The following is a 14818-nucleotide window of genomic DNA, read 5'->3' as shown; positions in this document are numbered from 1 at the left end:
TTATCCATTATACGGTCCATCTGCGGCCTTGTGGATTTATTGAATTATAACAGATAGTCATTTGATTAAGTACATTAATATTTTTGTTTAATTTCATATTTAGCGTGTTAACATAAATTGGGTATTTCTGGCGCGACATTCGACAAAGGGCAAAAGGGCAATCATATTCTCGAAAGCAAATAGTAGCAGTTGGGAGGCAAAGCACCAGTCATCCACGGCATAGCGGTATTAATTAAGAGACACAAGAGATGCAATAGATGCATTCAGTAATCCCGATTCTGTCAAAACTTCAGCCACTAGGACATTCACTTTTGTAGCGGTGAGGGTTGCTGTTGATATGGCTGCACAGGCACAGGTTGCTGGTATTGCTGGGGGTATTGAGGCTGTGGCTGACCGGGATATGGCTGGAATTGCTGCTCATATCCTGGGTATTGCTGATAAGGACCACTGCCGTAGGGATACTGTACTGTAACAGCTTGTGGCTTGCCCATCGAGTCATCGACATGGCGCCACTTCTGGCAGCATAGCAGGATTCCGACAAGAGTACCGACGCCAAAGAGAAACTGCAAAATCGCTAGCGCGGTCTGCAGGTAGTCAGGGGCGACATAAACAATCTCAATATAGTAGCGGATGTAAACGACGGCATTTGTCAGAGTCAGCGCGAACCAGCAGATGCTTCCGCCAAGGAGGGCATAGACAGGAACCTGTGATGGGGTGAGTTTCTTTTAATTCCATATACCAGACACAGGTCAGGGAAATCCATTCTATAACTTACTCGTGAGGTAAATCTATGGGAACCAGCTTTGATTGCCGCGAAGAGTATCCAGGCGAAGATCTCCAGCGATACCACGAAGAAAAGAATGGTTCGTGCGCCATCCACCTTGTTCACGTCCAACGAAAACTCGGTCAAATCACCGTAAGGTCCTTGAACATATCTGACTCTTACTACCACAAACATGGCCCAAGCTGCCAATGAAATGACCGCTAAAATGCCGAGAATTATCCAGTGAACGATTGCGATAGCCGCGTAGGGTTTCCCGGAATCTGTGAGGCGGTTGAGCAGACGATGGATCAGGTTGTAGAAGACAAAGACAACCATCACAATAGCCAGATCGGAGAAAAACACTTGAAGCATCAGGTCAATGTTATAATATTGAGTAATGGTGGCCTCGGCAAGGAAAAAGATCTGGTAAACTATTGAAGTAATTTGGGCGCTAGATTTGACTGTCAGTTGTTATTTGGTTCGCCGATGTATACAAGATCATTTTCATACCATAACCATGCGACAAGAGTCACCACCACACCTTTCATCTGGCCATTGTGGCCTCGAATCAAGCACGACCAGGTTAGAAACCCAATGAGTGCGAGAGCGAAAAGGATATCAAAAGCAAAGCCTGCAATGAAGAGACTCTTTGAAGAGTATATATCCAGTGAAAATTCAGTCTCAGTGGCCCAGACACTAGAAGAGCCTCCCGAGGAAGAGCTATAGCTTCCTCCACCACGTCGCGGTGCCATTGTGTTGGTGCTAATGCGAGATTACGGTGGGTCTCGGTTTGTTGTACTCCGTAGAAGTACAAAGCTTGGCTGCACTGAAACTGAACCCGTTTCGCAGTGTACAGGCACTACAAAGGGCTTCGATGTGCCTAGGTGGTATGAATTCGCGCGCAGAAAAGAGAAAAGGCTTTTTAGCTTCAGTGTTTGAGTCCTCGCTCCTTTTAAACGGGCCAACGCAGGGCTCAATCGAGCGGCTCTTAGACCTTGAATACGAGGCTGAGCCGAGACCCTTGGGCTGCTATTGGACAGGAAGATTTAGGACAGAGAAAAGGCGCTAACAATACGAACAGAGTGCCTTGGCTTTTGACTTTTCAGCGTGCAATTCACGGTTCTCGATTGCCCGATTTCTTTGGTCATGTTCTTAGCGTGTTGTGATGCGTTGTGGTGATCGTGTTGATCCCTTAAGCCGGCCCCTTTTCCAGCATTTGGCCCCCAGATTTCCCAGATTTCCCATTTTTGATTTATTTTTAGGCCACCGACTTTCGACGATTTTTCGAGTCTGAGGTCTAGGGTCTTCACGTGTATGATAGAGTGATTGAGACGGCACAGACGCATGACGAGGGAGATCCAACACGAGATAATCCATTTAAGCTGGTAGAGTCGTCCCCTGGAGATGTTGTGGCTTGACGCCAGCTCATCATGGACGGGATAAAGGTTCTACGAAGCAGGTCAGCAGTTAAACAGAAATGAAGCAGAGCAGGACTGGTGGATGGACTCGACAAAGATCTGGCTTCGAGCTGGCTGACTGACTCCGAGTCCTGTCGAGGGAAGATCAAGGGTTTTATGGCCGGTCATCAGCTCCTCTCACCCTGATCTGACCACCCCCGGTAGTTCCCACTAGCTTGGCCTTTTTGTGTCAAACACGTCACCCACAGCTTATCCAGTTCACTCCAACTCCAACTCCAGCTCAGTGATGCTTCTTTCTGCCACCTCCACCGTTTCTCCACCTCGGCCTCCCCGAGAACACCTCAGCAAGTCTCGTGCTTGCAGCAGATTACCTTCTTCAGCCGAGTGCAGCACTCTGGTGGAGAGCAGGGTTGTGGCTGAGTCGCACCACCGCCACGCATCTTGAAACCCCATCGCTTCTTCATAACCTACTGTCAGGGAATATCCCGGAGCACAATCTCAGCTGTGCCTGCACGGGCGGCTTTAGAGCCACGCGCCATGCATCGACCCGACCGATCGTCCTGGAACAGATCCAAAAGGCCCGTCGGCGTCGTGGCAACAATTCACAACCGTCGCACGGGCGTCCAGCACGAGGATAATCCACCGAGTTGAAGCCATCTTCAGCTGCGCTTGCGCGTGGATCTCAATGTCCCGTCCTCTATGGATCGCTGACCTTTTTTTGACCCCGTACTCCGTCCTCCTCTATGTATCTGTTCCTTCTTCTTCTTCGTCCTCCTCCACTTACTCCCAAGCGTAGTTTTAGACGCAGTTCGGGGCCCGCATGGTCCCCCAGCCTGTCACAACGTGATTGATTCCCCGGGATGCATGGGGACCCGCCATTTGCGAACTGGTCCGCCGAAGCGAATCAAGGACGCGCTGGAGGCGAGATCCCAGAGTTTCGACCCGACTTTCTTTGCGATTGTAGATTCCGGCAATGTGGTTCTTCCCAGGTGAGTGGTACGTCTTTCGGGTTTATGGAGTTATCTAGCGGACTTGAACGGTTCGCCCTAAGTCGCGATCCCCTGAAAGATAGTTCCAGGGGGGGAGGGGAACGTCCCAAAATCCATTTGATCATATAAATAGAGTACTAGTCACGATACAATGAATGATCCCCTTTTTTTCCTTTTTCCTAGAGTTCCTTTTACATACACCATTTGCATATAACGCGCAAGTCGGTGTTTGGTTCGGGCATTTTCAGTTTCTTCGTTGTTTTTTTTTCTTTCTTTTTTGGCTCGTCTGAATTTCTTTTGGTGTCGTGTTCCCTCGACGATACTTCAAAAAACCGCATTCGGCACTCCGCAACATCCGCTCTCTCCTCCACTGCACCGCTGGGACAACCCCAGCAAATTTTTCATGAGAGCTTTCTATCTCGTTTTAATATCTTCTGTCTAATTGCAAATTCACTCTGCAATACTCGGACACCTGCTTAAACTTTCCCGCCTAATGCGCTGACCCCTCCCACCCCCTTGTGGTTCGACCGGCCTGCCCGACGATCTGATGATCTGCAGGGAATCGGAGCTCAATTTCGGAGTACGATACATACCTCATCCAGATCGGATATCATTCTTCAAACCAGCAGCTCGTGGCCGATCCACCGCTCTTCTGGATCAAACTTGGATCCTGTCTATCACATCCCATCCCATCTCATCTCATCCCAAAGAGATCAAAAAGAAAGAAATAGGAGAGAAATCAAGAAAAACCAGCCAGTCTCAGAAGAGCACGGTAACAAGCTAGAACTAGCACCAAGATGCCACCAAATGGCTCCTCGTTCACGGCGCTAAACCTACCCCCGACATTCGACCTCCCACAATGCATGGAATACTTCAGTCTAACGGCCGGCCCAAACACCGATTTATGGCGGAAACCGCCCAACGGCGATACTTCGACCGCGCCCATCGTATTCACCTCACTCCGCCACCCATTCGTCATCGCCGAAGTAACCGTGAGCGCAGACTGGGAAATGGAATGGGATCAGGGCGGCCTGGTGATTTTCGCCGGCGCAGCTCCGCAGGCCTTCTCCGACACAGCCGCTCTATCCCACCGAAGAGGTGGGCCCAACCCGCCCTGTAAATGGGTGAAAGCAGGCATGGAATTTTCGTCCGGCACCGTGAATGCCTCCAGTGTGAGCGCAACAGCCGATGGCGCAGACTGGTGTTTATCTCCGCTCGTTCAGACGGTTCCGGGTCCTGCGGTCCAGTCTATACGCATTAAGCTCGAGCGCATCGGCCACGCCTTGTGGATTTGGTACCAGGTTCCGTCGGCATCACCGTATGCCCTCACGCCCGGAGCAGTGGGAAGTACGTGGAAGAAGTTGCGCGAAGTCACCTGGTTTTTCTACGGGGTGGAGGATAAATTCGTGCATGTGGGTGTGTATGCGAGTCGGCCGACGAGTCTCGGTCGTGGACAGACCATGTGGGATGCTATGCATGGGGTTCCATTGGAAGGGGCATCGGCGGCTGGTTCGTCCGATGGGTTGGTGGTGGAATTTGAAGATCTGGAAATCATCTAGTCACGGTCACTCTATTCTTCTTCCTTTGGGCTGCAATTCTCTGGGTTTGCTTGTTCTTTTCTTTGTGATCGGGGTCCTTACCGGCGTTTAGCAAGCGAGCTTATGGCATGATCGGAGTCGATTCTGATCTTTCATGTTGATATTTTTGTTATCTCACTTAATGTTAATTCTGCAATCGAGCAATTATGAACATCTTCAAGTTGAATAGTACTGGTACTACTTAAATAAGAGTTCCAAGGCTTAATGTTTACTCTGCCATCTACAGGAATAATTCGTCATTTAATATGCTCGCTGATGTTTATTTGAACAAGAAGCCCTGCTCCAATTTATTTTTGTTTGTTTGAAAGAGTTGCGTGGCGTTCTCTTTCACCAAATGGCGGAGGTATATATCGGAGACGTATACCACCATAACCTGGTCAAGATTGAACGCGACTTGTTCAAGTTTCAAGTTTCAGCACTAATATACCAGAAACCACGACAAGAATCGGCGAAGGAGATAAGATGAAATTGTTTAAGTCTTATATTACTTAAATCCAAGTCTAACAGTAAAAAGGAAGAAACCTTTCGCTACTGCACGTGAATGGCGTTCAAGCTCTTCCCTAGTTTGCCAAGCATCAGAAGTCACAAGTGACAGGATCACACCAAAGTTGAATCTCACCTCGGCAGAACTAGAATATTTCCACCATGTCTTACAATCACTAGTAGATCCTTCTTTGTATACCAATATTCAAACCAAACCACCTCGTACTCGTAGGCAAGATTAGTCTCGTGGATGTCAGCTGAGTCATTGCCGACGGGTAGCCGGAGCGCGCTACCCGAAAACCGGAGCTAGTGAGTTTTCGCTGAGCTGGGGTTCGAGGTCGCACCAGAAGCTACACAAAGCTGCTGGGATGGATTTTACAAGCTCGATCGGTATAATAGGTTCGTATGAGCTTATAGCTGAACATTGACCGTCAATGGATGGGCGTAGTGGAGTGGTCGTTGGGAGAAGATTACACGTAGCTTCCGTCCACCCGGCCCCATGTCAAGGGGTTGTCGGGTTGCGATGGAAACTCCAGGTTCACAAGGATAGCTGGAAAGCTGTCATCTTAAGCTCAAGCCGTAAGCTCAAACTGATAGCTTTGAGATTTGCATACGTAGGCTGATACGGACCGTTGGATGCTCCTCTTCCCCATGAGGTGGAAAATGCAGGAGACCATCGGAGAAAGAAAAGCAGGATCTAGGGGAAACAGATACGACACTCAACACACAGAGTTTTTGGCTCTTTCGAAGTTGGGATGGGTGAGGCCATGTAGACTCTATATGTACAAAAAGAAATAGGTGTTGTAGATGACGCTGAAAAGTAGTACATGGTAATACATCACGACCAAATACCCTCCCCGGCGGAAACAAAGGAAAAGAGTAAGAAAAAAAGGGGGTTCGAACAAACAGGAGAGAAACTGTCTATAATTTTCTTTCTTTTCTTCGTTCCTTCAAAGGCCGATTGCTTCGAGGACCCCGGGATAGATGCGTAGATACTATAACACCGAGGCCTTGACGAATATATGGTGACACGTTTAGACGTACTTGCACATCATGGCAACCATCAGGTCGAACAGACCCATGGCCTCGACGAAAGCGAAACCCAGAATGGCGTAGGAGAAGAGCTGGCCACGGAGAGCAGGGTTGCGGGAGACGGACATCAGCAGAGCGGCGAAGACGAGACCGATACCGATACCGGCACCACCGAGACCGATGGCGGCGGAACCCATACCCAGGTTCTTGGAGACCTCAACCATGGCGGTGGCGACCTCAGAGGAGTACTGACGGCGGGCAGCGGACTGGAAGGCGTTGCGGGCGTTGGCCTGGAGGAGAGTGGGAGAGGCGCGCTTGGGGGCGGCGAAGGTAGCGACGGGGGCCTTCTGGGAGGTGAAGGTGCGCTTGGTGGCAGCGTTCAGCTGGAAGCGGGCGGCAGGGCGAGCGACCTTGGTGGTCTGGGCCATGGTGGCAGCCAGACGGCTGGTGAAGACACGGGTAGCGGCCATTGTGATGGTTTTTGGGAGGGTTGGGGGTGGTGGGTTGGGAAAGAGAGGAGTGGTATAGAAAGGAACTTTTCAGGGAGGAAAAAGCTGAGAAAAGGACGGAAGAAGGCCTGCCTGGGACATAAATACTCCGCGGCACAATTTTCGCCCGTCCGCTTCCTAGTCAAGGCTAGTGCGCGCGTGAAATACAGAAGCCCTACTCTGTGCGGACGCCGGAGAGTATTTCAGTTGCAAATCATCGGTACGGGGAATGCTGGGGGTGTGTATTGCATTGTTTTTCAATTTCATACAGTACTGTATAAACCACTATGAAATTGCCAAAGATTACGGGTTCGTCCGGTTGAGTGGATCTATACAGGTATTCAGTATCCAATTGCTCCGTTGTGGAGTTGAAAGTGTCCCAAGGATGGATCATCCTGTACCAGAGAACAGAGGAGTCAATTCTGAATATCCTTCTGTCTAATCCCCTATCTGTACTCTGTACTTCGTACTCCATCCATACACAGAGCTTCGAAACACTGTTTCTCATCTATCAATTCCGGCGTAGGGAGGTAAAGGGATAAGCTGGTCAAAAGAAGCAGAAAAAAAAAAAGCCACCCCTGCAGTGGATCATCAGCATGTTCCAACTGAGTGGGTCAGATCCACCGATCCAAAGAATGCCAACCAATCAGTGACCGTTCCGGCCACTGAATGCAGCGCAGGTTTCCAGATTGCTTCCCGGCGTCCTCCAAACCGGGCCGACTCGGATTCCAGGTCCACCAACTAAAGATTCACTGGGCAACCGCTGCTGATGGCGTCCCCTTTCCTCGGAAACAGCCTCACCGAGTGGCCTAATGGTAATTTAATGGATCCAATGGTCCGCTATTGCCCGTAATTTTGCTCCTTTTGATCTTTTTTCTTTTTTCTTTTTCTTACCAGCTCGTAGCAAACACCTGCAGCTGGTCCAAGGCTGCAGGGGGGGAATCGGGTACCTTTTTATAATGTCGGCAAACCGGAGGATATTCATGCAGAGGAATTGGTCGGTCAAAAAAAAAAAAAAACTAAAAATAAGGCGGTTTCAAAAATCCCACCCATAAGAACAACTTTCGAGGAAAAAGGGTGAAAAAAGAAAAAAAAGAATCCTACGGATCCATTCTCGCTTCCCTCGGCCTCCACCCACTGGATTCCCGACCCGCCAGAACCCGACTATCAAGTCCACAATTAGGACCCCCCTTCCGGCTCACCCCAACCAGCAATCCGGCTCGACACCAACTGGCCCGCTGAAAAGCTCTCCTCCAGAATCTTTACATCGGCTGATTTGAACGGGCTCGGGCGCCCTTATATAGCGGCCCCGACGCGCTCGCGTTTACACAGGGGAACTCGCGGCTCTGCTCCGTGGGAAAAAAAAAAGCGCCGGCTGCAGCTCGGCTGATCGCAGGAGCTTGGCGGACCCACACAAGCTCGATTCAGGGTTGCGACGTTGGCGAACGGACTTGCTATGCAGATATTTCCTTTCATTATTTCAATTGATCAGGGTCAATTGAATTGATATAAGACTGTGATATCTCTTGTTCGTGTTATATCTGCTGGGAAGTGGACAGTATAATGCCATCCTATAATACGAGGTCGTGAGAATACACATGTCGGTGGCGCCCGGAAAAGGAGGCTCGGGTGTTTTAGGGTACGTCTTAAATTACCGATGATACGCATAAAATACGATAGATTACGCAGGTCCTCGACTCATCGCGGCATCATCGACCCGCCGCCGTGAGGTCATGCGTGTCGGATCCTTGGCAAGGCCAGCTGTCCCAGGGGGCCTTGGTATGGTAAATGGCTGAAGCAGCCGCACCCTTGCTTCCCATGGACAAACAGCAAGAAAGAAAAACAATGCAGCTATCACACTTGTCAATTGTTCAGATGGACACGCATCCGCTTTTCTCCAACCTCTGCCTCATATCATCCCACGCCGGAGTCAGGGGCAAAAGGTGTGTTGGCCATAACGCTCCACCTGATGGGGCATATAGGTGGACCTGAAATTCCCCATCACCTCCACCACACCGTACACGATGGGAATTCGTATCGACCTCGTTTCCTTTCTTACAACACTCTTGAATTTCAAGGGACGCGTTGCGGCAGAAACACCCTCTGTACCATGAAGAAACAAGGAGACGCCGGCCCAACTGCGTAAATTTCGAGACCTCGGACCTGGCGGCTGTTCCTTTGGAAACCGATACCCATAATTCGTCTCGTAGCTATGTACGGATATGCTTAACCGGGGTGGCCATTGGAGCTGTGAGGTTGGGCTTGTACGTTGAAGAATGGCAAGCTCAAACTTTTCCAGACTGGCTCCCATCCAGAGCGATATCAAACGAAGATAGATCGACGGAATTCCAGTTGCATTGTACTGGACGAGTTGGTATGCCCAGGATTTCTAAAGGGTGTGTTCCGTACTCGTACATGCCGAGAAGTGAATCACGATTCAGCCCCATATCCATCGGGCTCTTGCCCTGTCCCAAAGCCACAACGGGGGTTGTCTCTCCATTCCACCTCTAATCCGATTAGCACGGTGCAGTAGTGGCCGGGAGCTCAGCTTTCCCCAGATCTTGTTGCCTCGATGATCCACTCTCTCTTCCTAGTCTCAATGGGCATAGCGTGCTCCCCGCGAAGCTTTGCTAATGTTAATATTATTTTGGGCCACTATTGTGCGAATGAATATTGGCCAATCCGGTGTGTTAGAGGGCCCATGATTCTTTTCCGGGAATGTGGCCAACTTGTAATAGCGTAGCCACGTTATTAGCCTGACTTGTGGTTCTGGGGCGTAGTTGGTTTGTTTTCCACAGTTCATTGTAATTCTTGCTTTCCCTCTGCTCCATGGCCAATATTCAGCTGCGCCCCAGAGAGTAGCACTTCATTCCAGTCAGTAATCTTGCTGCATTCAAAAGCGAACAAGAAAAAAGAAACAGATCTATGGTGGCAACTGCCAAATAAAATCCAAGTCCAAGTCAACACCATCCAACCGAACACCAAGCTCACCCTCACATGGAGCAAAAGGAGCCATCGATGGATCAAATGGCAGGGACAGCCAGTCATTCATGTCGAAGTTAGAAAGACTTTCCAGATCAAGACCGGCTACAAGATCCTCTTCACCTGCCGACGGTACCGCAGGTGCATGCAAACCATCATGAAGAGGCCTCGACTGGATGATCGGTGGATTCGATGAAACAAGACTCCTTCTTAATCTTGCTGCCTGTGTCTGGAGAAGAGCTGCATATTGTGATTGCAAATGCGCGTCGTCTTGATTGTTGTTGTCCTGTAAGGCCGCAATCGCCCGGTCGAGTATCTGCAAAGCCTCTTGAAGTTTTGAATTACGCACGCCAAGCGCAAGAGCCTTCATCAAGAAGATGGAGGAGCTGATCGTACGGAAGAGAATTCTCATCGGCGAATAATGCAATGCACCAGTGGCGCCGAGAAGGGCAACTTTCTCTAGTGTTTGGCAGCTACCATCGATTACCTCTTCGATGAAACCGTACTCTCGCCCCGTCATATCAAGTCGTCTTGTCCTTTCTATGAAGGAGTGATCAATGGTGGTTTCGCTGTGTGGATTATCGCCTGTTAGAACTCGTTGTACCACGAGTTGCATTCCGATAGAGTTCACAAGAACACGTAGGTATTGATACTCGATGGAAAGGATATCCGTAAATGTTGTTCCGGGGGCTAAGATGTTTAGTCGCCTTATTGCTCAGATCTGGAGCGTGCCACTTACTTGCGGTGCTGAGGTTTTCTTGTCGCCAATTCGCTATCAAGATCTGCTTCTCCTCCACCATGGACATGAACTGATCGGCTGTGTCGAGGACCATTGGTGCATTCATCAGAGGATATAATGCTCCCATCATTGAACTTGACATCTTGGTAATTCCGATCCACGAGTTCATGAAAGAAATCCACTCTCTTCCCTCTTTCTGTTGCAACAACAGCCTTGAGACAGGGACGGAAATATTGGTATCGGAAGGCACCGGAGAAGTACACCCGATTCTCGAAGACAGAACGTTGATGTATACAAACAGTAGGCTTGGAAGTCGTTGTCGCCGTAGCTCAAGATGATCAAGGTACATCTCAGCGTCGATCTCGACCAGGCCATCAGGCTTGAGAACTCTGGTGCTGGAATCAAAAGCGCCAAGCTCGTGAGCAAGGGCCAATGCCGAGCTCAGAACCATCCACGACATGCGCTCAAATCGCATCGTCGGCTCAACCACGTCTTCCCTCCATCGAGCAGAGACTGGGACTTCTTCATCTGTCAATGGCGGGTCCCGCACATCCAGATGGGTCATGATAAAATCCGAATCCCAGCCATCCGTCTCCGGAGGAAATTGCAATGACCGCGGATGCCACTCTGACATGAGAAGAAGTGCCTCAATGCTTCCAATATTACGGGTTCGAGCCTTCGACTTCTTTTCTTGGCCCAGAGTGAGCCGGAGCAGAAGGTGTTGGCAATGCTGCCATAGTCGGTGATGTATGAAGAATGCCCGCGAAGAGCCACCAACACCCCGAAGAGTATGATACCGCGAGGATATCATGAGAATTGTACAGCAGAGCATGGGTTCTTGGGTCACGAGGTAGAAGTGATTCTTATGGGAGGCGAAGAAGTCCGTGAGGATAGGCGAGAGAGGGTTCATATTTGCGAAGAAACTATGACATTCATTAGTACAAGCGCAATATTTTTATGCAGGGAGAACACCGACAGGTCAACCAGAGTCATCGCCTCATGAGCGGAAAACCATCCCATTTTCACAAATCGGCAGGCATTCCACATCTGCAGCGCGTCAGTCGTGGTGAGGCGTTGGGGAACAAGAGTGGGGATAGGGGCAGTGGTGATTTGCTCGGTATTTTGTTGTGATTCTTCGCGAAGAGCAGCTTCAAAAAGAATATCCATCGCATCTTTATTGTTCGACACAACCTTTTGCAACATCGATGTCGGAAGATGGCCATCCTTGGTTCCGGATTGGTCGTGCGGAGTCGATCGCGATCTGCTTGCTTTAGAAAAAAGATACAAGTCGGGGATGAAGATGCATATAGCAAACATTTGTAAATGAGCATTCTTTTCATGCTGAGAATCTCTTCCTTTCATGGATGGTTCTTTCGAAGCTCGGGACCACGGTTTCTTTGAGGTGAAGGTGCAGTCGATCCGCTTCTTGGTGCACCGGAAGCATTTTTCGCCCTCACCCGGCTCGCATTTCACCTTACGCCTTGCGCATGGGACACATGCTTTGTATGCCCGTTGGAATTCATAGTCATGAAGAGCCCTACTTCGTGATAGCTTCTTCCTGTCCATGGATGGTGCGTGTTGGAGGAAGAATGCGAAGTGCGGAGAAGTGGAGACGACGGCTTTTTCGAATATCCGCGATCGAGACGCGTCTTCTTGTCGAAGTTGGCCTCGTCGGCCCAGCGGAGACTTTGAGGGTTGAATTAATTGTGCGACTGATAAAACATACCAATTCTAAAGTTGACTGTCCTGGCTCCTTCCCTGAACACGAGTTTGCTGCTAATTACTCTAATTTCAACTGAAACAAAATAGCCGCGGCACAACATCCGCGTGACGGCGCTCCATAGTCGCAATGACCCAGTGTTTTAGCACCTCAAAAATTACTTATAAAACTAGGGGTAGATTATTACGGGGTTGTATTTTGTAAATGTCTTTAGAATATCTATAGTGAAGGCTAGGAAATAATTAGTTGGCGCTAGTATGTTAGTACGGTGTAGATACCTAGCCATCCCAGTATCCTCCTACTCAGTCATATACTCAATATCATGGATTCTTAGGATCAAGCAAATTTTATAGGTAGAACAGCATCACTGAGGTGTGACAGAGCCTGATAGATAACACTAGAATTTGGGACGCTGAAAGACTGGGTCGATTGCTGTTATGGAGCGCCGGAGCTGCGATCAAGAATAGATTAAGTCAAACCAGATCAAGCGCATAGGCGTAAGCTAAAGTAGAATGCCCATCCAAATAAACTCCTAGCAATCAAGTCAAATATCTGAAGTTCGGGTTATTGTCACCACCATCGGTCACATCAACCCGGTCGTGCTCGTTGATCTCCCCATACTCACGATCGCGTCTCTTATTTTCCATTTTCAAATCTATGTGCAACCCAACTGCGAGTATCACAATCAAGCCAGTAAAAGCACACCCCAGAGCACACCCTTTGGTATAAAGCGGTGCATCGCTATCCGGGAAGACGGAGGAACTGATCAGACTGGAGCACTGACCAAAGATAGCCAAAAGCGCCATGCCCGCACCCTTTTTGCTTTCTCCACCTTGATTATTAAGCATCCAGGTGATATTTATAGCGAGCGCTGGGAATATTCCGCAAGTTGCAAGCCAAATACCCGCATATCGTGCCCCGGTATGGGTCTCGTCCTGCACGCAGGTCAAGATGAGATAGCCAACTGTACCCAAGGATGCGAAAAATGTAATCACCCAGCCGCGATTACCCCATCGATCTGATACAAGAGCAGCAGCAACACAACATATGAATGATCCAAGGTAAGGCGGAGCTGCCAGACCCTGTGCATTAACTGAGTTGTACCCCATTGTTTCGAGGATGGTCGGTAGGAAGTTGGAAAGACCAGCGAAGGAGTAATTGCAGCAAAAGTGGATAGTCATATGAACATAATTCTTGTAGTCTTTCAATCCGCTGAGGACTTGCTGCCATTGAACTTTATTCTTGGCAGTACGATCGATTGTCTGGAGTCGTTCAACTGCCTCTGTTTGCTCAGATTCGTCGAGAAATTTTGCGGAGCCAGGTGAGTCAGGAAGGAAGAAGAATACAACAACCGAGAACAGAACAGTCGGCGCGCCCTCTAATTCCAGTCAGTCTTGCCAAAAATCGGACAAAAACGTGGACATACCAATGATGAAAAGGTAGCGCCATGGCTCTAGATTGCCTTTTATCTGCGTAATGCCGTACGCAAGAGCTGAGGCGAAGCAGTTGGCAACCGGAGACATACCCAAAAGCATTGATAGTCGGAATCCTAATTCTTTTCTCTGATAGAACAGAGAGAGGAAGTAGGGTGCACCACAACCGAAAACGGATTCAAAAACACCGAGCAACCCTCGACATACGAGAAGCTCAGCGAAGTTGGTGACGGCCCCGCTACACATCGCTGCAGCACCCCAGCTTGATGATTAAACATGGTTAGAAATTCTGGTACTCATATTCCTTGGGACTAAGATTCACTAGGACGTACCAGATGCATAGCACAGCGATGTATGAGTGAGCGGGGAGAATTTTCCACAAGACAGTTGTCCATTCGAAGACAATGTAGCAGATGTAGAAGGTATAGAGTACCCATGACCATTGATAGTCATCCAGCCCGAGATCCTTGTCGATTCCAGCTGACTTTGCATTGCCAATATTACCTGCCCAAGATGATTAGAGATGAAGCGGGCTCAAGATGTAACATAACTTACCTCGATCTAGGTAAGAAAGAATGTAGAGTATGCAGACTATTGGAAGTACTCGGCGATCGAACTGTGATATTTGTGAGACTCGGACTTTCTCATTCGGTCTCATATACATGACATATTACCTTCTTTCGAATCAAGGACTGTCTTGTCTCCGGAACGGTAGATTGTTGTCGATTCTTCTCAGTATCAACACTTTCAAAATGCTGGCAGTTTGGAAGTTGCTCCACATCCTTTAATCCCGTCATGGCTTCTTGCTCAGCAAGGTAGTGTTGTCAGGCATAAAATATCAACAAACTTGCTTCCACAAAGTAGAGCTAGAATATCGCAAGCGGGACCGGGAAAAACTTGAGAAATAAGTACTGAATATATAATGAGAAGGATTCGGACAAATAGAGGAAGAGTCAAATGAGACTCGACAAACTTTCTGTGAAATCAAAATCCGGGGACCCCATGGGCCCGGGATCCTGCATGCTCAAGGAAGTGCCGAGCCCCGCTTGAGAAAACGCCCTTTTATTTAATTGGGATGCTTTTCATTGGATCAGACACTAAACACAGTTAAAACTAGACCTATAGCGTCTACGATGGCGAGGAGAAAGAAGAGGGGAACCATCCGTCGCGGGT

The 14818-nt window shown here is 49.0% G+C and overlaps 5 protein-coding genes across 5 annotated transcripts; 1 reads left to right on the top strand and 4 right to left on the bottom strand.

Annotated features, from left to right (window-relative positions):
• Positions 1-305: 305 nt before the first annotated feature.
• On the bottom strand, positions 306-1515 carry N7509_011184 (uncharacterized protein; the record flags this gene model as incomplete). Its single annotated transcript, XM_056635821.1, has 3 exons — positions 306-704; positions 776-1214; positions 1274-1515. The coding sequence occupies 3 exons, from the start codon at positions 1513-1515 to the stop codon at positions 306-308; spliced, it is 1080 nt and encodes a 359-aa protein (XP_056486441.1).
• Positions 1516-3967: 2452 nt separating this feature from the next.
• N7509_011183 (uncharacterized protein) lies at positions 3968-4729 on the top strand (the record flags this gene model as incomplete). The annotated part of the gene is made up of 1 exon (XM_056635820.1): positions 3968-4729. The coding sequence occupies one exon, from the start codon at positions 3968-3970 to the stop codon at positions 4727-4729; it is 762 nt and encodes a 253-aa protein (XP_056486440.1).
• A 1556-nt stretch (positions 4730-6285) lies between these two features.
• N7509_011182 (ATP synthase subunit C family protein) lies at positions 6286-6753 on the bottom strand (the record flags this gene model as incomplete). The annotated part of the gene is made up of 1 exon (XM_056635819.1): positions 6286-6753. The coding sequence occupies one exon, from the start codon at positions 6751-6753 to the stop codon at positions 6286-6288; it is 468 nt and encodes a 155-aa protein (XP_056486439.1).
• Positions 6754-9694: 2941 nt separating this feature from the next.
• On the bottom strand, positions 9695-11695 carry N7509_011181 (transcription factor domain-containing protein; the record flags this gene model as incomplete). Its single annotated transcript, XM_056635818.1, has 3 exons — positions 9695-10443; positions 10493-11415; positions 11469-11695. The coding sequence occupies 3 exons, from the start codon at positions 11693-11695 to the stop codon at positions 9695-9697; spliced, it is 1899 nt and encodes a 632-aa protein (XP_056486438.1).
• A 1056-nt stretch (positions 11696-12751) lies between these two features.
• N7509_011180 (putative MFS transporter) lies at positions 12752-14442 on the bottom strand (the record flags this gene model as incomplete). Its single annotated transcript, XM_056635817.1, has 5 exons — positions 12752-13590; positions 13639-13907; positions 13978-14149; positions 14201-14261; positions 14320-14442. 5 exons carry the CDS (start codon positions 14440-14442, stop codon positions 12752-12754), a joined length of 1464 nt encoding a protein of 487 aa, XP_056486437.1.
• Between the last annotated feature and the right edge of the window lie 376 nt (positions 14443-14818).

Source organism: Penicillium cosmopolitanum (assembly GCF_028827165.1).
Source record: "Penicillium cosmopolitanum strain IBT 29677 chromosome Unknown utg000009l:1.0-9042332.0:1.0-9050551.0, whole genome shotgun sequence".
Lineage (NCBI taxonomy): Eukaryota > Fungi > Ascomycota > Eurotiomycetes > Eurotiales > Aspergillaceae > Penicillium > Penicillium cosmopolitanum.
This window is presented reverse-complemented; position numbering and strand designations above follow the sequence as displayed.